This window comes from Emydura macquarii, unplaced genomic scaffold (assembly GCF_026122565.2).
Source record: "Emydura macquarii macquarii isolate MOO-44397 ecotype Brisbane River unplaced genomic scaffold, CSIRO-AGI_Emac_v2 contig_71, whole genome shotgun sequence".
Classification (NCBI taxonomy): domain Eukaryota; kingdom Metazoa; phylum Chordata; order Testudines; family Chelidae; genus Emydura; species Emydura macquarii.
This window is the reverse complement of record NW_027130208.1, coordinates 12,909,595-12,933,818: the sequence shown is the minus strand read 5'-3', so window position 1 is coordinate 12,933,818 and position 24,224 is coordinate 12,909,595. Positions and strand designations below refer to the sequence as shown.

The following is a 24,224-nucleotide window of genomic DNA, read 5'->3' as shown; positions in this document are numbered from 1 at the left end:
ATATATTTTAGCAGAATAATGATCTAGCCATTGTCTGTAGATTTTTGTATCTTTAGTAATGTTTATGGAAGAAGAAAAACTGAGAATCTGTATGTGGCTTGCAAATGGAATTCTAAAGAAATGCTATATTTCATATTTTTGCAAGACCAATTGGGTCTTTTCTTACGAAGACTTTTTTATTGGTATGATTTCTGTGTCTTTACACACAGATTAGGCAACAATTAAATAGCCCATCTTAATTAGTGTTACGGTCACTCTACGACTGGTGGACATTCTTTAATTTTGATGAACGTTTAGAAACAAAATTTAGATTTTACCTAATAAAATAGGAAAAGATTTTTGAACTCTTTTGTGAAGTCCCCTCCCCCCGACCACACAAACACTGTTTTTCAATCACTAATGTAATTTAATTATTTTAAAAATAAATGGTCTCTTTCCTCAGCACACGTTCCCTCTTCCCGCCAACAGTTTGGAAGTCCCTGCGTTTGTGATTCTCACAGGAACAGGGGGGCTGTTGACCTTGCCTGCACGAGGGATTTTTTCAATTTAAAAAATTCTCTGTGTTGCTAACATCAGTGCCAAACCCCAAGAATTGGTAATGTTGGAAGACATAATGCAGAGAAGACTCCCATGATTACTGGCGTTTTTAACACTGTGGTCTTGTAATTTGCTCAGTGCAGGTCTCACCTGACATGGTATTAAAAATGCCAGCAGCCTGGGAGCCTTCCCCACACTACATCTCCCAACATTACTAACAGTGGAGGAGCTGCCCCAGTGGTAGCTAGAGCTGGTTGAAAAATGAAAAACTGGTTTGGTGAAAAATTCAAATGGTTTTTATTTTGATGGGTTTGAAATGGACCCATTTTAAAAAAATTGATTTGAAATTTGTTCTTGATTTAAAACTTTAAAAGAAATCAAATGATTATTGACATTTGCTGTTTAATAAATAAAACATTTCAGTAACTGAAGGTTGTGGTGTGTGGTCCACAGAAATCTGGTAATGGCAAGACGTGTACCTACAAGGGGTAGGTACTGTAAGGTGACAACTTCATTTCCTCACTTATGCTATTACGTGTGTGGAGACCTCAGGTGTTACACTACAAAGTTTGTGTGTGTTAATGTATCGTTAAGGAGCTTTGTCTTGTATTTGTTAGTTGAAATGGTGCCAAGGTATGTGCTGATAACCAACCATTATTATTTATTACCAAAAGGATATGGCGACTGTGGTGAGCATTTTTCCAATTCTCCTTTGGACAATGATGGCATTTCAAGCAAATCCATTGCAAGCTAAAGGAAGTAAGTAATTTCCTTCTACTGATACTTGAAGATTTTGCTATTTATACGCTTACCTTTTTCTCCCACTGTGATTTGTTCTTCATTTCCATTTATACTCCAGGGATCTCTTTCACCTTGTCCTTCTAAATTGTCATTCCCATCCTTCTCTACTAATATTTGTGCCTTGTTTCCTTGTTCAGGGCACTTATGTTCCACATACAGATGTAGGCTTGGCAGAATTCAATTTTTTAAAATAACTTTAATGGATAATACCAATATTTATTTTAAACTTTTTTTTTTTTTCCAATTAAATTTTCCAATTTAAATTTTCACGGTTGGGCAAAATTCTGAGAGTGTTTCTCTGACAATTATTTAATGACAGCAGATGTTGATATTCAAACTGTTAAAGCTTTATACCATTAAAACACAAACTGTCAACTTCACATGTCAAAATATATAAAGTAAACATCCTTAAACCAAAAGTCTAATAAGGTCTCAAGCATAATTTTCTTATTTTGTCTATCTGTAAATTTTGATTATCGATGGAAATATTTTTCATCCATTTGTATGTGTGTACATGGTGAAATTGATGTATACCGACATTTACCAATAAAAATCTAATCCTGGCAAGCCGACACATATACATTCTGGTGGTTTTCAATTAAATCTTTCTGGATGGTGTAATACACATTCTTCCCAGGGACAAAGTTCAATACCATCTTGTTTGTAAGGCCCTGATTGTGCAAATTGGGTAACAGAGCTTAGGGCCAACACAAATACCCATGGACCTCAATGGCCCCAGGAGAAATCCACCCGCAGGGATCCACCCATGTAAATCAACTTGAAGGATCCAAACCTTTTTTCTTTTTAAAAAAGACAGTTGTGACAGTAGGCTGCTCAACTTTGTGATCTTCAAGCTAAAATTAGCATGAAAACTAGTTTACTTTGTTAGATTTTAACTGAATTTCTATTCAATGATCTACTTGCACCTAATTCACAGCCTTTTGCCCAAGTACAAGAAACCCGTTATGTAACTAGCTACTGAAAGAAGATAGTCAAACATTTAAATCAAATCTGTAACCATTTTCCTGTATTAATAGTTACTTGTAAATAGCTATTGCTCTCTATTCACTATTATTAATTATCTATTCTTTTGTTTTCTCCCTTAATCAACAGTTCAGGTTCTCCCACCTGCCAATTTCACTCTCACAGTCACTGCACTAGCAAAAATACTTTTGCAATGGAAACCAAACCCTGATCAAGAACAAAAGAACTACACTGTTAGATATGATGTGGAAATTATGACTCCTGTATGGGAAGTGGTAAGTGTAAAGCACTCTGGACATTCTATGCAGGGCAAATCCATGTTGGATTAAATGTGCTATATCAAGTAAAAACCCAGGATTTACTAATTAAGACATGACTTTCAGATGCATTGGCTTCTCAGATTTATTTTTGTTTTTGTGTCATAAACAAATGTATTAATCATTGGCCAGATCTACCTCTCTTTGTGCCTATGGGAGCAATTCTGTTGCAAGGAAGATTAACCCCAGGAGATACCAGGTGTTAGTATTGGTGTCATGTTCCCCCAGGAATTCCACCAAGAGAGGGCAGTTTTAATTTCTGGCCTGCTGGAGGCTGTCACGGAGAGGTGTTAAATCAGCACTGCTTCTGGCTAGTTTAGCCCACCATTGATGTCACTGCATTTATTTCAGATTGATGCCAGTATATAAGTAGTATTTGAGTCCATGTGTCACCAAAATTCTGTACAGGGAAACCTTCATTTAACTTATTTCCAATAGGAGATCCCCTATCTTAAGGAACACATCTGAAGTACCTTCATATGATTTCAAGTACAATATGGGTTGAACTTCAGTTAAAGACCACCTCTGTTAGGAGATCTCTTTGCTGGTCCCCTGAGTGAGCACTTAGATCAGGTTTCCTTGCATTTGCTACTAATACATTTTGTTTTATTTTTCAAGTATGATACAAAGTACACTCACAGCACCCGTACAGCTGTGCTTCATAATGGTTTTTCTGCACGTATTCGGACACTGCTTCTCTATAACAACTCGCAAATAGAAAGTAACTGGGTTACAGCTAAACTCCAAGCCCCATCAGGTAAGATGTGACACTAGCAAAATTTTAATTTTATGTTATGTTCTAGTTTGTAGACAAGGAAGGCATAAAAGGATGACAGGTTAAAAACTTCAGAAGGACGACATATTTCCTGCTCTACATGGCATTGTTACACTGAATAGCATCTTACTCCTGATTATAACTCCATGACTTACTTCATTTAATCAGTGGTATTACTTTGGAACAAGGTGCTATTCAGTCTGATTATGGCTATCAGAATCTGGCCCTCAGGAGGGACAATGCATAAATGCCCAAGGAGAAGGAGATGGCTGAGATTTAGGGCATTAATTAAGATCAGCCTGTATTGGCCAATATAATTGATAAAAAGGGAATAAAGTAGTGGTTTTGTTGGAGCAGGTAGTGGGCAGAAATATCATGGGATTGTGTAAGATCCTGAAATGAAAAGAACATAAAGATGCACATCCCGAAGGACTCAGCTCAGGGGATCGGTAACAGAATACAAAGCCATTTTTGCCTGGAAGTCAGTGGTTGACATTGAATTACTACTACTTGAAAACTGTTTGAAATAAATTAGGGAGTCCTGTTTGGTTTCTAGTGGGGCAGGTTCCTCATCACAGTTTTAATTAATTGTCTCTCTCTCCTGAAAGGACTGAATGGAGATGGGCACTATTTCTCACCCTTAAAAATGATTCCTAAAAAGTTTTGCTGGAATGGGGTTTAAAGAAATTGCTTCAAGTGGCTGGGGCTAAGAGAAAATATTTTAAAACTTTCTAAAACATTTCTGAAACACTTTTTCCCCCTATAACTGATGGGCATACACAGAGTACATGGTGGTGTCCTGTGGTTAAAAAAACAAAACAAAACCCATTTGTAGTGTTTGGGATGAACTGCTTCACCACTCATGAATAATGAGACATCCCAATGTTATATAAAAATTGATATATAGACAGATTAGATAGAACATATACAAGGAACCAAAAATTGTAATCAATTGTATTTTATAAGTTATGGCTTCTTTTATACTTTATATGAGTAATAAGAACCTGCTAGTAAATATTTAGCACTTATTACAAGTGCAACCTTTTATGCATTGTTGGTGCTATAGGTGCTGTTGAGACATCAGTCACTAACTTATCCTGTGTGATTTATACCGCCATTAATAATATCGCATCTCTTAATTGCACCTGGCTTGCTGGCGAAATGGCACCAAAAGATACAAAATACTTTCTATTTTACAGGTAAGTGTCTGCTTCTATTTTTGCCAATTGTTAGTTTCCTTAAGATAATAATGTCTTACAAACTAATCTAATTTAGGTATAACAGTTACACTGAAGAGTGCCAAGAATATAGTAAAGATAAATGGGAGAGAAATATTGGTTGCCGATTTCCATACACTTATATAAAGACTAGTGAAATTGGCCAACTTGTTGTAATACACATTAATGGATCAAGCAAGTACACTGCAATCAAACCTTTTGAACAGTTATTTTATGAAAATACCATTGGTGAGTAAATATTTTTATTTTATATTTTTACACATTACAAAATATAACTTCTTAGATCTGGGTGAAATGTTTGCAGTGAAGTCTTAAATAATCTGGTATAAAACTCAAATCTGCATTTTGGTCTAAAGATTTGCTGAAGTTTATTGGTGTTTTGAATGATCCATGGTGCAGTTTAAAATATGGGCTGATTTATGGTTTTGCAGAGATATTTTCTGAAATTGGAGGTATTAGTGTGGAACTAGATAAAAGATGATGATTTTAACTGAGTGTGATTTTAACAGTTTGGTTGAAATTTTAGGATGATAAAAAATAAGAGATAGAAAAGACCTGTTCATCAAATTTATCTGTCTGCCAAAGTGTTGTTTCCCACAGTATATTTTTTATTGCTTTATCCATTCTAGCTTTAAACATCCTAAGCAATGCAGCTTTTACCACTTTTTATTATATAGTTTAACATTTCATTGGAAGGAAGATTTTCCTGATATTCAGGTTAATTTTTCTTTTCTTACTCTCATCCCATTACTTTAGTTTAAACCATCTTGGTCCCCCTAAATAATTTCTCTCCCATCTTAATTTTTATACCCTTCACTTATTTGTAGACTTATCACATCTTCTTTCCTATGTTGCTTACTAAGAGAGAGATATTTAACTTTTTAAACTTACTTCTTAGAGATAGCCACATATTCAGTTTTGTTGCTCTCCTCTGAACTTCTTGCTATTTTTCAGAAACTTTATGGCAGCATGGTTTCTGGAATACACCTGAAGTATTGTTTTCCCGTCACCATGTTACCAAAAAGATGTTGAAAAACTGGAAGGTTTTACAAACTGAGCTGGACACATAGAAGCATCTTTGGCACAGGAGAGGCGAGAGATATGTGTGGAGGGCATGATCCAACCCTAAGATAAGATAAGATGAAATTATGTATGGTGACAAAAGCTGGTGGAAGCTAAGGAGAAGAGTGGGAAAAAGTTATGCAATAAGATCTATTTTGTATGAAAAAAAATCTTCTTACCTTCTCTTTGTCAATAATGAAGCTTACAAGGCATGAACTACTTGAAAGGTTTTTTGTTTTTTTTTTAAATCTTGTAGAGGATTTTAATAAAGGAGCCAGTTTCTCAGTCATTTCTAGTAATTGTTAATATATCAGTGGGTTTACCTTCCAGTGTTTGTTTTTCCCCTTGATATTTCAGTTATCTTAAACCCCTTCCTCTCATACAAGAAACTCAAAGTGAAACTCAGGGGCTGTAAACTCAACCAAATCTAAGCCCATCTTTGAACACCTCCTGCCAAGAGAATTGATTTGAGTAACACACGGGTATCTCCTTTATTTCCTAGAGAAAGTGAATCCTCCCAGAAACGTCACCATGTCTTTAAAACAAAACAACCTTCAGATCAACTGGGAAGAGCCAGTTTCTTTTTTCCAAAATACATGTTTTGAATATGAACTTAGCATCCACAACTTGAAGATGGGTTACAAACAGGTAACTGTTTGTTAAAAGTTGTGGTACTCGATATAGAACTTGTCTATGAATTGTCTTTTGTATATACCTAGAACACATCTCATCTGTAATCTAGTAAAAAGGTCTTTTGTTCATGGACACCTTTTGAGTTTCAAATTATGCACGTAACCAGAACTCCAATTATCATCCTCTAAAATCTAGAGGCCTAGGTCAGATCCTGGTCCCACTGAAGTCAATGGCAAAACTCCCACTGACTTCAATGAGGCCAGGATTTCACCCCTAGTTTTCTTTTTCAGGGTACTTTTTTTTTTTTTTTTTTGGCCTTTAATTGTGCCCGCTTTTTAGCTTGGAAATCACTAAGGCAACAGTTTCAAACGTTCAGTTTTGGATGCTCATCTTGATGCATCTAGTTCCAGACTGTCAGAGGTACAAGTGCTCAATAACTCTGAAAATCCAACATTAAGAGTCTTAAGTTGGGCTCCCACAACCAGTGGATGCTTTTGAAAATTTTGGCCTGAATGAATTGCAGGTGAAAAATGGTGGATGTAATTCATTGTGGGCTCAAAATTGTGCCCACAGATATGGGGTTCTTGTTTGAAAAATTAAGTCCTTGGCATCCACTGTTAGGCTATTAAAACTAATTTGAAAGAAGAACACATACAATAACAATTTTGTAACAATGCTTGTATTTATGTATAAGCAAATATTGTAAATTTACTTCTGAAGTTTAGTGAGTGGAGCAATTTAAGTTGCTGGCTTGACCTTATTAGTCTTAAGAAATCTATAACAGAGTTATGTTATTTTTAACAGATACTGAAAACTAAGGCTAATAGTTTTGAATTACTGATTGATGACACCTGTAGATACTCCATACAGATAAAAGCTAATCGTCAATCATGGTGTAATGAAGGATTTTGGAGTGATTGGACTGACCCTCTTTATATTGGTAAGAACCAAAAATGTCTTTGTTGTTTAATAGTTATTTTACATATGTTACTGAAGGCCAAATTCTGTTCAATCATGAGCATATACAGCTACCATTAACTTCAGTGGAAGCCACGGAAGTGTATCTGAGGATGTACATTGACCCTTTAATTATTGCTACTCCTTGTGGGTAGTCCAGGATATGTGTTTCATCCATAAAGAAATGTGTGGATACATGAAACATTTGTTTACAAAGTTTTCTTGAAAGGACACTTTAAAATAATTTAGATCCCAAATTCAGGTTTTAATTAAAATGTAACCCTTCTGCCAGACCCAGTCGGCCGCAGCAAGGGCCGGGTTCTATATATAGGGGTCCCTGTAAATGATGCAACACCAACTGGCTCGAGCCCTCACCCAGTCACCTGGGAAATTACACACTACCCCCCTGGGCGCCCTCCAAAGGGCAATACTTCCCCTCTCGCAAGCACAGAGTCTGAGTGTGGAAAGAAACCTTTTAATAGCAAAACAGAGATAACACCGCACTGTTTTGGGAAACAGTGCGAACCGAGTTCGTGAACTCAATGAGCCCAAACCCATCCCAGAGTACAGGGCGTGTCCTTCACCTCTCCCTTCCTTCTTGCCCCTGTACTGACCATCGTAGTTGCAATATCCACCTCTTAGGTGTGACTCCGCCCCGTCAGCTGCAACGGTCCAACACAGGCCTGTCCAGGCCCCCACTGCCGCTGTCTCCTATCGCCTGTGGGCCTCACTGAGTCCCCCACTGCTGGCACCGACTGTGCCCAGCCCCTCCGCCGATCGCCTTGGGCTGGCACTGACTGTGCCAGCCCCCCTTGTTGACTGGGCTGGCACCGACTGTGCTAGCCTCCCACCAGAGTTGCCTGTTGCCCACTCAGCTCTGTTAGTGGTCAGGCAAGGTTCAGCTCTTAGTGATTTCAGCTCTTAGGTAAACCTTCTACTGCCATACAGGAAATGTCCCTGCTTTCAAGAGACAAAAGACTCCAAGATGAGTCATTAAATCTACCTTTTAACAATGAGAGGTGAGAGTCACCCCTGCCTGGGTCAGCCCACTCACTTGGCCCCTGCAATCTCAGTAGGAGACTCCTCCACCTCCACCTTTTTCAGGCTGAAACATCGGCCTGCCACCCTTGGGGAGCTCTGTTTAGTTTAGGGTGAAGTGTTCTATCATAACAGACTAAACCCAGTTTTGCTGACATCTGTTCATACAATTGCAGGACAACATTTCATTACCCCAGCAGTTAACACAAAGTGGTTTGTAACCCAAACCCAGCCATGCTAACCATTTCCCATTATGCTCCACACCTAGGTAAATTATGCTAAGTACTTAATTGTACTCATGCAGATACCAAGCCCATGCAAATGATGTGCCCCCCTTTATTCAGACACTCAGACCTTGCTTACAAAAAGAATCAGTAAAAACAACTTAATAAAAAGTAAACATGGTGTTGTGAACACAAATGCAATTATATCCCTAATACAAGGACCAGAAAAGTGAAACGGACTGGTTCAGATTTTAGACCTGGTTGAAAAGGATTCATTGAACCACACCCACGACTCTCTTTTCAACCAATGAGGGCTGTGAATGTTTGGCACCTCTGAAATCAGGATGCTGGGGGGGGCAGTATAGTGTTCCCTCCTGCCTATTGATATAATGTTGGAACATTGGTTCAGTACTAATTCAGAGAAATGAATGCCACCTCCTGAATCATCAAAACTATCTCTTGTAGCAACCTGCAGTTTCCCTAGGTGCCTTCATATAATGACTGGCCTGGGGCAATTTTGCTCTCCATGTGAAATATAACAATATGCCTGGGTTGGCACAGCTGGCTCTGAGATGCATCACACCTGAGGAAATCAGCATGTCCTTCTAGCTGATTTACTTCTTTAAATTTGACACGTACCTTCCACATACACACACGTGTGCTAATGCCAAAAGTCAAAGCAAGAGGGGAGGTCATATTAGAAGTTACCTGAACTCCTATGGGGAGGGAAGGGGTCTGTGGAGGTTAGTATCTTTGGAGGGCATTATTTTGTCTAAATCTGATCCACGTGATACTGCATTTCCTGATTGCTGAATATGTTTTCCTAGAAGTAGCAGTTATCTTATCATGACACGTTATCAACTGTTTGTACTCAGCCACCCCTCTCACCCTTATCTTTGGAGTTACATTTCTTTACTTCCTGATTTTCTTTAAAAAAAAAAAAAAATGTTCTTCACTTTGCTTTCTCCTGTTTACCAAGTCCTTCAAGTTCCTTATACTTATTGTCTAATGAACGTTAATGTATTAATCTGCCTCCTTGACTCTAATAAATTTGCTGGGTATCTTCACCCAGCTCCAGGTGACAGAGTGTCCTTCAGAAGTGGAGCCAGAGCAGTGCAAGGCACCTACAGTTCATGCTCTAGCGCTGACCAAGCACAGCTCAGAAAATGAGGGGAGGCAGTACAGAGCTGGTTACATCGGCCCTACCCTGTTTCCATGCTGGGGAAATTTTCCCCTTGCGACGCATTTACAGGTCCTATAAGCCCGTGGTTCTCAAATTGATTTGATTGTCCTGTCTCCCCCCCCCCCATTTCTTTGCCTCTGTAGTAGTTTATGGCCTTCTCACTCCACTCCTACCACACAAGTGCATATACCACCGTCCAGCTCTGAAAGCAGCACGGGGAGCGGCAGCTGCTGGCTAAGCACCCAGCATTGAAGGCAGCACTGCAGAAGTAAAGGTGGTAATACCATACCATGCCACCCTTACTTCGCTACTGCACTACCTTCAGAGCTGGGTGCCTGGCCACCAGCCACCAGTCTCCTAAAGCTTCTCATGCCCCTCCCAGAAATATATTCTGTGCTCCCTCCTCCCCTGGGGGTGGGCATGCCAGCCAGTTTGAGAATCTCTGCTCTAAGATGCTGGAGCAGGGGCCAGAACTGGCCCTACTATTTGCCACATTCACAGTATCTGAGTTACCATGGTTAAGGCCCAGTGTTGAGTTCTTTCAGCTGCCATTGCTTCCTATTTTAAGTATGAGGAAATACTGCATTGTCTCAGGTAGCACCCTGTAGTAACTTGGCAAATGTAGAATCTGCAGAGGATAACAGAGCAAATGTTAATCTGCTTGTCTGTGGAGAACTTTTTTAGACCTGACCTACCCTATAAATAGGAGCTGTTTATGCATCAGTGAATCTGCCGCAGAGCATTGGTTTCACAGGTTTTTTTATAGATCTTCAACTTCAACAGAACTTCAACAATGTTGCATCATTAATGAAAAACATGAAACATTCAAACTGATGAAAAAACTAAAAATATACCTAGATATGACCATGTTCATTTAAAACCTAAAAACCCAAGGAAATTCCTCACAAAAACATAATTCTGTTTCAGTTAAGGCTGTGAGGTTTCTCCTATTTACAAATAGAAATTTGTAATGATGCAGCATGGTTTACTGGATAAAGTCTTTGGCAGAGATTTGAGAGACCTGAGTTCAAATCCTGGCTTTGCCATTAACCTGCTATGTAACTTTGGGCAAGTCACTTCTCCTCAGCCCTCTGTCTGTCTTAGCTATTTAGATTGTAAACTCCTCAGGGCAGAGTCTGTGTCTTACTAAGTCTGTATAGTACCTAGTACAATGGGGCTCTGGTCTCAGTGGCGGTTCTAGGCACTAATATAAATAATCATAACAAAAGTCAGGTAATTTTCCTTTTAATTTCTCCGTAATTTAGAGGTATTTTATATATTTAATGCTATAAAGTTATACAGTAGAACCTCAGAGTTACAAACACCTTGGGAATGGAGGGCATTCGTAACTCTGAAATGTTTGTAATGCTGAACAAAATGTTATGGTTGTTCTTTCAGAAGTTTACAATTGAACATGAGCTTAATACAGCTTTGAAACACTACGATGCAGAAGAAAAATGCTGCTTTTCCTTTATTTTTTTTAGTAGTTTACGTTTAACAGTACTGTATTTGCTTTTCTTTCCTGTCTCTCTGGCTGCCAGATTGTGTACTTCTGGTTCCAAATGAGATGTGTGGTTGACTGATCAGTTCATAACTTTGGTGTTAGTAACTCTGAGGTTCTACTGTACCATATAACTCATTCTTAAGATGAAACCTTAATTCTGCCCTTTTTTTGTTGTACTATTAAAATGCAGTGGGAGAATGAGAGAACAAACATGACATGCGTAATTACATTGCTTAATGCACTATTGGGAAGAGCTCAAGTATTATGGCGATGAATGCAGTGTAAGAGTGTAGTATGTATAGAGAGTCTATGGTTTTGTTTTTTAAGATGCATATTTGGACAGATTCAGCTGCTCATTATACAGTATTGTCTTTGTGCTGCTCCAGGCAACACAAAGTAGATTAAACATGGCTTCGATGGGTCCCTCAAGATTACTCAGATGTCCTTTTGGGTGACATGGAACCTGTGCAATTGTTCTTTCACCACCCCCGCTTCCAGCTCTCGATTATGGGGCAGGCCAAGGAGGCACTACACATTCTTGCCTGGTCTTATGGCTCTTTAGGACCACAGGCAGCCAAAATAAGACAGAGAAGCTTCAGGACGACTCTGTTCTGGGCTGGGAATCCAGGATAGTTCATTCCAGTTTTAGGATTGAGAAAATATAAATGCAGTTTAGCAACACTTTCCACCTACCCTCCAGACTTGCACTGAGCACAGCTTGGCCAGGCCAGAGTATTAAATCTTAGACCTCATTTTCTTGGATGTAGAATTATAACCTGAAGCAAAAAAAAAAAAAAAAAAAAAAAAAAAAATAGGCAAGAAACCCCTCGTCCCCAAACCTATTTAAATCAATGATGGCAATTAACATGCACCATGTCTGCCCAGGTCTCTGAGCTTCAGTGGCACACGACCCAATCCTGCAATCATTTCTCACGTGAGTACTCCTTACCCACACAAGCAGCCCCAGTGACTACATGGGGACCACTCACAGAAGTAAAGATCTGCATGCTTAGATCCCTAGCACGTCGTTGCACAGGAAAGAATCTGTGCCAAACATGAATATTATTTCTTTTGAAAACCTGAGTATTGTGCTGCTGACTAATTTTTAGCCTTTTAAATATCCAGCGACAGTCATTCTGTCACCTTGATATAGGCCAGATGCAGTTCTCAGAGACAGATGGGGAGCAGGCAATCTTTGAACTTTAAAAGCTAAGTGTTCAAATGTAAATGTTCTCTTTAGCTAGCTCAGAGTGGTGAGACAGGACATTAGGAACACCTTTTTCAAACAGGAACACTGTCCTCAATAGAATACATGTTTCTGCCCCCAGGCAGTTGGAGCAGTGACATTCTTCCTGAAGGAGGATGAACAACTGACTTCAAAGAAAACTTGGGGGTCTCACTACAGGTTTTATTGGCCATGGCTATTAAACCAGGAAAATCCAACTCCTGGCTTGAAAGGATTAATCTAAATAACTGAAGGGTGGTTTAACAGAAAACAAGTTCTTTGTGACCACGATTATAAGCAAACTGTGTCTTTATTGCAAACTCAGACATATTTGCCTGTTGTGTGGCATTGCACAACTCAGTATGTTAACATAGCAGACTGCATCATACTGATAATGATTGCGGCCCTGCTTCATGCCAATTCTTAGCTTTCTTTCTTCTACACATAAAATGAAACCTAGCCTTGTGGGAAAAGTTCTGAATGCTTCGTTTGCTACAGATTTGTTTCCCAGCTCTCAGTATAAAAGACTTTATATGGATACATTTAAATTATGATCTCAGTTACACCCATGTAAACTCACTGAATTGAGTCAGCTGGGTTCCAAAGGTTTATCTATTGGAAGAATTTTGCCCAGTGTGTTTTTTCCAATTTAAAAAAAAAAATTTTCACTTTTTTTTTTTAAATCCAGGCAAAGACCAGCCAGGGACTCCAATAGACTCCAAGGCCTCCATGGTTCTCAGTGCTCTTGTAGTATCCATATGTTCCATGGCAATGCTTATTGCTATAATATGCAGAAGGTAAGTAGTTTTGGTTAGGGAATAACTAAGCAGTATAGATTTAATTTGCACGAGGAATCATTAAATGCATTATTCTGTACTCAAAGGGCATTCATTTTGGTATTAAACATGATTAATACATATCACAAATATTGTTTAAATGACAAGAGTTATTCAGTGAAATTGAGGGGTTTAGGAGGAGGAGGATCAAATTAATCTCAAACTCCAAAGCCATGTGTTGAAAGAGGAACTGAAACTGCCTCAGTGTGAGATGGACTGTCAGGAAGCTACTTTATTTACATTTCTCAGGCCTGGTCTACACGGCCACCATCGTCTTATGTTACTGTACCACAGTGTCTTCATGTACTGCGTCGATAGGAGATGCCCTCCGGTCAACACAGCCTTACTCCTTTTGCGGAGGTGGATTAATTGTATCGATCGGAGAGCATTTCCCGGATCAATTAAGCGGGTCGTCACAGCCCGCTCAGTCGATCCTGCTGCATCTACCGGCGGTGTAGACCTACCCTCAGTCCTCCCTAAGATGGACCCTGTTGGCTCCTGTTGGTCATTTATCTCCATAGAAGAATGCCACCTTTAAACCCTGCAAAAGTTGCTGAGAGAAACCATATTTCTTGGTTAGACAAAGGCCAATGTTTTCAAATTTGGGGCCTATGAAATCCATATTTAAAACACCTGTACATGTGGCCTGATTTTCACTAACTTCAGTGGGAGACAAAGGTGCTCAGCACCCCCAGAAATCCAAGCCGGTATTGACTCACTCTCGTTAGCATTTAACTATTCTCTAGTACTTGCTTGGCAAGTGCTGTAATTTATAGCAGACATTTTTTTTTTTTTTTGTTTGGCCCACACAGGCCCTTGTAGTGAAGCTTCCAAAGACATCCTCTGAACAATGCCAGAAATATTTTGGATTTCAGTGGCAGTACTCAGAAATCAAGGGGGGAGAACAATAAATCAATGAAGTCAGTTCATCAATGATGAATCAAAGAATCAATAATGTAATGACCAACTCCGCTCCCTAAGAGATATCAAGCAGCAACCATCAGGTTCACAACAAAAATGCTCCCTGTAATTTAAGCACTGTTCTGGAATCCACTAACTGCCTATTCATTTCTTTAATGGCTCCTAAGTTGACTCACCAGGTGAGCAACTCTCAGCTACTTTCCTTCCCACAAAAAGGTTCCTTGTGGGGGGAAAAAAAAAAAAATCCCTTTGTGTATGTCCCCAGTGCAGAGTTAGCTGAGGGGTTGGCCCTAATTTCCCTCCTATCAACACACAGAACCCTCTTATTCAAATTTCATGGCTCTTAAACCTGGGCTAGCTGATGTGGCTGTAGGTATGGGTTAGTGCTCCAGCTCCATTTTCACTCAGGCTGGTAACCTGCCCACTCTGCAATAAGGATGCAGGTTCACTCACTCAAGGACTGGTTTTCCTCCACTGCCTTCCCACCATTCCCCTTTTGTACCCAGGACAGACATGTTCTCCCACAAGTCAATGAGAAGGAATCCTAGAACATTCAGCTTAATTCAGCTCAAAGAACATGGGATGTGCCCCTGAAGTCCTAGCCACACACACGCAGGAGTGCAGCACCAGTGGCTATGTCTATGCTGTGATAAAAAACCCATGGTGCTGAGTCTCTGAGCCCAGGTCAGTTGACTTCGGCTCAGGGCTAAAAATAGCATGTTTGAGCTCGGGCTGGAGCCCAGGTTCTGAGACCCCACCAGGCAGGAGGGTCTCCGAGCCTGGGCTTCAGCCTGAGTCAGAACAACAACACTGCAATTTTATAGCCCTGCAGCTGACCCAGGCCAGCCGTGGCTGTGCCATGGGTCTTTTAATGCAACGTAGACATACCCACTAACTCGGATTGGCTACACTGCATAGGCCTATCACACTGTGGTACAAGGAACACATGCCAAGAGCCGAAATGATAGCAGCATGTACAGCATTTACTATCTCCAGTCAGCCCTATCCCATTCCTTAGCTGGATCCCCAGCCACCTTACGCTGAATGCCTCCAGCTGAGCCACACTTCAGGGGGTGACTTGCACATTTCAAATAATTTTGTGAAACCGTGTTCAAAATAGCATGCGGAATGTTCCATCTTGTCTCCTTAGTGATAGAGAGAAAGTGGCTAGGTCCCCTTAAAAACCTCTTTGTTAGGCTTCCTTTTCCCCCACCCCCCATTCCCAATGATTCCTTGGCCATACACTTCAGGCATAAACCTATTGCCTGTACAACAGTGAAAAGTCTTCAATGTGTTTTCAGTAATTCAAGTCCTCCCTATTGTGATTTGTAATTTGCACCATCATGTCACTAAACAATTAGCGGAGCACAAATATGTAGTTTAACACTTACCTACTGAGGCAGTAGCAGTTTTAGCAGGGAATGTCTAGCACCCTGAGTGATAGTCAGGGAAGACTTTGAAGGAGCAATCTGTGGGGTATAGAATTAAGTCACCAGGTGGGAGACATGAAAGGGAATAAGTTTGTCTAAAGTAAATTCCTGCTACTCCTTGTTCAGAAGGAATAATGGGATAAAAAGAGCTTGGCAGAAATCAAAAAGGCTTTTGAAAGGGGCAAAGTGATAGTAACACAAGAGTTCAACCAATCAGATGAACCTGGACAGCTGTCATAAAATAAAAGGCTCAGTAAGTAGCTTAGTGGGTATGGTACAGGACTGCTTCTTCTTTAAACAATACATAACAGAATGAAACAGAAAGAGGCAGTTCTCATCTTGATCCTGACCAACACAGATGAAAGTGGTGCAGATGTAATGCACTCAACATCTAATCAACAGAGACTAAACAGGTTTTAAATGAGCGTCAATTCACTTAAATCAGACCCGACGTGATGGAGTGGAGAATTAGGCCATGTATATTATTATGGGATAACTCCTGTAAGCCTGACTCAGGCAAAGCTCATTCCTATTAAAGACTGCAGGGTCAGGCCCTATGTTTCTATTTAGGGCTAAACGGAGATCAAAAGGGAGAAAATACAGAGGACAGAGAAAGAGTAAGTCAATACATTTTGATGATTGAAATGATGTTAATCCAATAGAATACAGCAGTAGAGAGGATAGGCAAAAGGGAAATAAAAGGTTTCAGAGAGAAATGAACCCAAGAGTTTTAAATGCTCTTTTGCAACTTAGCCACTTGACATACACATGGATCTCATTATCACAGGAAATGTGTCTCTAAAATTTTGAGGCAAGACTGTAGCTTCACAATATGAAGTGAATAAGTCCTTATGTAGCACTAACTTTTGGGTGGGCTAGAGTTTACCTCACTGTCCTCCTTCAGCAACTTAAAACACCCCCAACTCCGATAAGAAACCACAGAAACCCAAAATTCCATCACTGAGTATTTTCATCAAGAATTGCACAGGGTCAACCTTCCCACAACCAAAGTCCAAAAGAACAAAAAGAATTAACTTAATTCTCAAGTCCTAACATGATAAAATCAGAATGATAAAGAAATAATTTCTGAAACATAACAAGGCTACTTTATAAGCCACATACATCAGCACAGTTATACACAAAGAAATTTAAAAAAAAAAAATCTAAACAGGTCAGTCCCCACAGAAACTCAGTGAGAAGTAACTCAGCATTCTCAAAAGCCTAGGTTGAGTTCACCAGAGTCTCAATTACATTCTATGATCACCAAACTCTATAGTGTCTGCGGTGTCAAAAGTACTGCAAGAATAGCTTCTCTCCTCCTTTGCGGAAGCCCCTAACTGAAATCCAGACAGACTCTTCCTTATCCTCTGCTGAAATCAGGAGGTTAGCTAGTCAGCTAATTAACTAACCCCTTAGATTAAGTATATAAATAAAAATAACCTATTCGAGAAAGATACAAAACTAAGAATATCAAAATATAAATTACTCTTTCCCCATCATCACTTTTAAATAGTAACAGAGTTGGTGAATCATACTGGTTAAGACAATTTAACTAAAACAGCTCAGCTAAAATAAAAAAAATCCCTGAAAGTATACAATTAGAAGAAATTAGTTTTTCCTCCCCCTTTCTGTAATTAACACTGCCACGGGTACCCTGTTGGAGAGTTAAAATATCACTAACCTGCTGCAAAATACGTCAGAATTAGAGGAAACACCCCGCCTCCTTCTTTCTGCTCCTGGGGCTCAAGGTCTCCCAACCCACACAGGTTGTGTGGCCTTTTGTAAAGCGGCTTCCCTGACTACTTGCCCTCATTGGAGTCTCTAAGTCCGCCAGCTACAAGAAACCCATTAAACATGCCCAAAACTACACCCATTTCCAGAAACTTCTAGGTGTAGAGTGCTAATTGTGCATTTGCCTAGGCCCAATGACTCCCAAGACACAAGTCATTACTACCCTCCCTTCTCCCCATGAGGCATGTGGCTTGCAGCTATACAGCCCCAGAAGCAGCTCAGAGAACAGAGTGTGTCACAGAGTCACAGTCTCTCCTTATACTCTTTTTCACTGAGCCCTTCACTACCCACTGTGTGCTAGGCCAGCTGCTCTCTCTAGTCAGTAGGGGTGAGTAGCATCTCCTCCCTCTCTGCTCTGTCCCCACCCATTTACTAACAAAGGAATAGTAGCCCCTCAGCTCTCCTCCCTGTGGTAGGAGTCACAATCTGTGCAGGAGCTGGGGGAGGGGTCTTGAATGTATGTGACTATAAAGCCCACGGGAATCAAATAATTATTAATCACAGCAGAGTGAAAAAAAACTACTGGTTTATCTCATTAACCTGCTTTACTGTTTCCACAGGTGTCACTTATGGAGCAGACTATTTCCACCAATTCCAACACCCAAAACCAATTTAAAATATTTGTTTTTAAATAACAACTATCAGGTAAAAGAGATTTAGTTACATTATTTGCATAGAGATGACAATTAACAGCCTTTGGCTGCTGCCTCTTTCCTAGACATACGCTAAGCATGTCATTCTTTCGTATTGTCGTCCTGGAGAGCAGCTACCATTGCTCTGATTCAGATCTGCTTTCCTGCTATTTGTAACTTCCCACATCAATAGAACGTATGAGCCACATTTTCAGCCTAGTGCATGCAGAAATGCGTGCACATAATGTATGTGCAACTAATGTAAAAACTCACACAAATGATGAGCTAGAAATTGATTTAGCCATTTACACACGCAGTTAGTGAGGCTGTGTGTGCGATTAGGGCTACAGTTAGCATAGATCCATTGACTTTAGTGAGGAACTAGCCCTGTCTGTGGATTGTATAGCTGTGTGAAATCCTAAAGGGTGGCCCTATATAGTACATGGTGCTAGTATCTTAAATACACACCTAAAATAAGCCACAAAGTTAAAGGTCCGAGCCAGGGTAGAAGACTTTGCTTTAAGAAATATCCTCTGAAGCCAACGCCATTGGATCTGCAGAACTAGACCAGGGCTGGCTGCAGCTGTGTATTGGGTGGGGGGAGGAGGAGAAAGGGGAAAGGATGGGACAGTGGATGTGGCCTGCTTTTAATGTGAGGCATGACCTTACAAGACTCAGATCCTGGCATGCCCGTTGCTTGTCCACTCCTCACTATGTTGCAGTATGGGAAACTGCTGCAGTGGTTCCTTCTGTGCAGCACAGGGGAAGACACGTACATTCCTTCAGGATTTGACAATAAGAGTCAGATTTTTCAAGGGTGGCCACGTAAGTTTGCACCCAAATCAGACATTTGCTCAGGCAAACAGGCACTGTGGTGCATAACTACCCATTGGAAGGCCAGAGGACCAGCTTGCATAGTCAGCTATAGGATTTGCACTTGCAATTTGGAATTCACTTTTGGAAGCTGTGCCCACAGAGTCCATTTACCACGTTCCAAAGTTAGCCCAGACTGCTATGCTATGATGCCATAGCGTCAATGGGGAAAGGAGTGGTCTCCTAAACAGTTAACTGAAGTTGGAGTCCAGAGCTTTTTAATAGCAGATTTGTTTCGGATAGAACAAGTGGTGTATCTAGGACTAATCTGATGAAATAAAGAAAGGGAAGACGTAGGCAGATTGATTCAGAAACATTTGCCGACAGCAAGATGTAGCTGTGGTGGCATGGTGGGACATGTTGAAAACTCCATTACCTAGGACGTTTAAAACCTGCATGGACAAAGCACTACAGAATGTATTCCAGGAGAGAGGGGCGGAAGGATGATTATGGTACTAGTTGGGAACGCTGAAGACTTGGTTCAAGTGCCTGCTCTGCCACAGACTCTCAGTCAAATGGGGGTTTATCCTCAGGGCAATCAGAGGTGTGATTGACAGACACGTCGGTGTAACTTTAATCCAGTGAGCGCGGGTCCTGGCAACACAGGCAGCGACCTGAGCTAGCTGTCTGAGCAATTACCCAAGGTTCCAGGCCTGAGCTGCAGCAATTTCACTGCTCTTGATACCCACGTAAATCTAGTGCAGGTGTGTCAACTCCAGTGGCAATCACACGCCTGCTTGCAGTGTAGACATACCCTTAGGCTCTCCGTATTTCAGTTCCCCATCTGTAAAATAGGGATAACGGCTCACAGGGACGTTATGAGAATAAGTACATTAAAGATTGTGAGGCACTCAGACATTATAGTAATGGGGGATATGGCAGGACCATAGATAGATAGCCCTGCATTGGCAGGGACCTGGATACCATCTAACTTCTGAGATTCCTGCAAGCCTGGTGAGAAATCCTTTGGGCCTAATATGAAGCAGTTTTTGTGCCTTTTTCTGTTTGCTATTCCTTCCTGAAAAACAGTTGCCTTACAGATAAGATGCAACTTCTCCCTGGCTTCTCATGGAGAATGCTGTATAGTAATTTGCTTCTAATTTCCCTCCTCTGAAAAGTTTTCTTTTGTTATTCCACAGTCTGGTCAAGGAACCAGGCTTAAGAGATTATTGTATAAGCTTTCAGTTTGTTTTTAATTAAAGAAGTCAACTGTGGAAAATAACATGACTGAGTACGACAAACCGATTTTAGAATAAGAGAATAGCAAATATTAACACAGAAGCCAAGCAATCTTTAGACAAAGTGAACTGAGACAAAGAGTGTTTTACATTACTGAGAGCAGCATTGGGTTTTACTTGGCTAGCTTTTTATTTAAAGTGAATTTAATGCAGGGGGAAGATAGCAGGTCGACAGTCCTAGAGGTCTTCAATCTGTGGGGCGCGCCCCCTCAATGGGGGATGTGGAGGAATGTTAGAGGGGCGTGGCAGGGCCTGGGTCAGCCCCCATGGGGGGTGGGGAGGGAATGCCACCCTGCTTTGCCCCAAGCTCTGCTCTGGCCTCATCCCCCAACCATGGCTCCAGTCTTGGCTCCCGGCCCTGCCCCCTGGCCATGATTGTTGGCCACAATTCCCTGGCTTGGCCCCGGTACCACTCCCAACCTCGGCCACCCTGGCCTCAGCCTCCAGCCCTCAGGGCCTGGCTGCAGCCTCAGCCCCCAGCTCCCGGCTGCTGTGGCCCTGCTCCTAGCTGCAGCTGGGGAATGTGCAGATGGGGGTAAGGGGTGTGAACCGGGGCAAGGGGGGAGTGACCCAAAAAGCTTGGGAACCACTGGTTACCAACTGAACAGTTACAATAGAACGTGAGCAGCAGCAGTGCAAACTTTATCCCCACCCACCACCATGCCTTAGTTTGTTGCCATGTCAACGTTGGTGTCTCTGCTGAGATTGCTAGCAAGAGTGCAATTATGGGGTGGGTTCTTGTGAACTGTCACTTCTTAAATATGTAACATTAAGGTGTGGTTCAACTCAGAAAAGCGACTGTGTGAAAATGGCATCACAGTGTTCAAGATTCATTGTGTTTCAATGACTCCACGGCAACATTGCTCAACTTATACGTAAATAGATATTTTATCTCGCTACCAGCCGTGCAAACTTAGCTTGGAATCTTGAAAAGTCCAACAGTGTTCTTTCTGGTTTATGTATCATCACCAGGAAGAAAGGTTCTGCAGGCCGTATTCTACCCATAATTACACCTGTGAAACCCCATTTGGGGTTCAGAGGTCAGAATCTGGCATTCATCATCTTTGTCTTATTTAAGAATTCTCTGTATGATGGATCTCCTGCTCACGCTCTCATAATGATATTCATAGTGCTTTTCCTCTGTCGATCTCAATGCATTTTACAAAGGAGGGAAAGTATGATTATTTTCACTTTACAAATAGGGAAGTTGAGGCATACGGAAAAGCATGAAAAATCTGGTCCCACTGAAGTTACGTTAAAACTCCCACTGAAGTCAGTGGTACCAGGATTTTACAGGACTTGCCCAAGGTTACGGCAGGCCAGTAGCCAAGCCAGAAAGAGAACCCAAATCTCTTGGTTGTTAGTCCAGTGCACCACACTGCCTCTCTCAGAGCCATATTAGTTCTGCAGTGCTAACAGGACAGAGTAAAAAAGTAATCAAACGTTGATTTTGCGGTGAAAATAATTAGATATGACACCAAAAACACATAGGGCAGACCTGTGGAGTAAGATTGTGCCATTTTTTCCCCACCATTAGTGCTTTAACATTTTTCTTCTGCCAGTTAAGGCAATATTATACAAAGCTGGATGTCTGACCTTTGTCAATGGGTCTCACACTGCCAGTGACCAAAGTCACATTTGTCAGCAAAATGGCCACAACCAACAACTGGCTTAATTGTAATAAAAAAATGTACACAATTTATCCCCCTGATGCATAGTTCTCAAATTTTCATACTCATAATTTTTATGCTTGTATTTTTCTTAAAATATACCCGTTTCAGAGGTTAAATCTCAAGCAAAAATATATATTTTGCAATTGTGTGTTTTTAATCATAGTGAAATTTGAACGAAAGTGAGGGAAATGGGCACAGAGTATGGTTTGACAGTTCATCATTATAATGAACTGTATCTGGTAAACATGTTTCACCTCCCAGTTTGGTAGCTAAAAGCTGTGTTTGTGTTGCAGAGAGCACGTTCCTGTACCAGTGAAACGGAAACAGAAATTGGAAGTTATCCTGAAGATTTCAGAAGTTACACTGAAGACCTTTATTCTGATGTCCTTGAAGATTCTGTAATCTGAAACATTAATCCATTCATGATCTTGAAATGAATAGGAGTGCTACTGCAAGTGACTACAGTTTAGATTGGATGAACCTTCAGGTCATACCATCATCAGCACTTCAAAGATAGAAAAATGTGTATCTTCCCGAGAGGTGCAGTTGCTTAATTACAAACTAACACATACAAATATGTTACTTTTAAAGAAAAGTGTGTCTGGTCAAAGCATGAAGAAACATTCCTTTCTGTGGGAGCCAAAGACCACCTTTTGTTTGGCAGCTAAGAGATATAACTCCAGTAACTTCAGTGAAGCTGCATCTACTTACATCAGAGCTGAATTTGACCAAGTGGAACCACTCATATAAGAGTGGGTTGAAGACCTAACCTCCTATTGTTGCATTCATTCTCTGATAACTGGAATATTTTTGTTCTTAGTACCCTATGTACGGAGGAAGAGGTTAAGGAGCTACCACAGCACGTTGAGCATTTGCTCTTTGTAAACTCATTAAGGATACTGCCATAATGACTCTAAAATCAAACTACAGTGAAAGGACTTTTTCAAGAGATGATGGCTCTATCTGTGTTTTGTTACACAAGTCGCTTTCCCTCCGCTCCCTTTTTAAACTCACCTTTTCCCATACAAACAACATCCATGATATAAAATGGAACTAAAATGATACATGCTGTGCCATCTTTGCTGCTCTACTAGCTGGTACTATGAACTCCATCCTCTCTCTGTCCTTCTCCTATTATTTACCCCTGTATCCTATCTTTGTTGAACTCATCTTAAATTGTAAGCTTCTCAGTTTGCAAGGCCTGCATCTTAATTTCTGTGAAGTGTAATGTATACCAATGGAAGTATAAGCAAATATTAACTACATATGGATAGGGGGAGCATCCTAACTATTTAATTAGCAAAACTGTCCTCGGACAGTTCATTTAAAAATGTGGCCTTTTTTTCCCTTTTTTTTTGGGTGGAGGGGTGGAATTGGAACTGTTTGAATGGTGTGTGAGAGATGATGTGCAGAACTCTGTTCCATAGTATTTAACCAGATGTCAAACATCAGGGCCTGATTCTCCAATACTTTGCAGTTAGTTACACTAGTGCAAAATGGGTGTAAAACTTTGTATTTGCATCCTTTTTGCACTGCTGTAATTGACTAAACAGGATGCAGGGTAATGGCAGATCAGGCTCAGACTGAACAAGGTGGAGGATAATGGCAGATCAGGCTCATTTTGATCTTCTTAAATTACAGTTACCACAGTTTGTGAACTGTGAGATCATGAGTGCTTGATTTTTAAAAGATTAGTTGCCTTTTAGGGCAAAATAGTCCAAAATAGGCTGCTTAATTCACATATGCAATTGATAACTGCATATGCAAAGAGCTAATTTGCACACACAACTTGTCAGCTTTATAAGTGATAATGTGCATTCAGATAACACATTGCTTGTGCAATCAACTGCTTTATGCGACTTGGGATTCTATGCATTAGGATAACAGGGGAAATAAAATGATACTTCTCACCTGATCAAATAATTTTCCACTCTGAAAAAGAACCTTGTTTAGAGTGGTAAAATCTGGAGATCCTGTCTCTAGGCACATTGGCGCACTTCCTGTGCTATAAATGTAGAATCATAGAGTTGGAAGGGACCTCAGGAGGTCATCTAGTCCAACCCCCAGCTCAAAGCAGGACTAACCTCAGCTAAATCATCCGAGTCAGGGCTTTGTCAAGATGTGAAGATAGAAGACAGTCTCACCAGAATGAGGGAAACAAAAAACCGTCAGTCACTGTGTTTTGAGCACCCAGACTCTGTTTGCACATGCTCATTTTTGTGAGAACAGCTCAACGCACCTGTAACAATGGGAGCACATCCATTCTGTACCACAGACAGCGGCCTTTGGGCAACAGGTGAGTGTTACAACCAACTTCTCTATTTGTGCATAAAACAGAACCATGCCCATTTT

General features: G+C 40.7%; 2 protein-coding genes across 2 annotated transcripts in view; one reads left to right on the top strand and one right to left on the bottom strand.

The window, feature by feature from the left end:
• Positions 1–24,224, bottom strand: part of CNTN4 (contactin 4) — a 353,853-nt gene that overhangs the window by 5,996 nt on the left and 323,633 nt on the right. The gene's annotated exons all lie outside the window — the stretch shown is intronic.
• Positions 1,212–22,279, top strand: IL5RA (interleukin 5 receptor subunit alpha). Its single transcript, XM_067540325.1, has 10 exons — positions 1,212–1,296; positions 2,452–2,597; positions 3,258–3,396; positions 4,481–4,613; positions 4,690–4,880; positions 6,217–6,362; positions 7,152–7,287; positions 13,167–13,275; positions 18,017–18,101; positions 22,166–22,279. The coding sequence occupies exons 1-10, from the start codon at positions 1,215–1,217 to the stop codon at positions 22,277–22,279; spliced, it is 1,281 nt and encodes a 426-aa protein (XP_067396426.1). The 5' UTR covers positions 1,212–1,214.

Bases quoted from the DNA above. Each gene is read 5' to 3' on its own strand.
- IL5RA (XM_067540325.1), top strand. From the start codon at position 1,215: ATGGCGACTGTGGTGAGCATTTTTCCAATTCTCCTTTGGACAATGATG. The intron at 2,598-3,257 runs GTAAGTGTAAAG...TTATTTTTCAAG, and splicing joins TGACTCCTGTATGGGAAGTG to TATGATACAAAGTACACTCA. The intron at 7,288-13,166 runs GTAAGAACCAAA...TTTTAAATCCAG, and splicing joins GACTGACCCTCTTTATATTG to GCAAAGACCAGCCAGGGACT.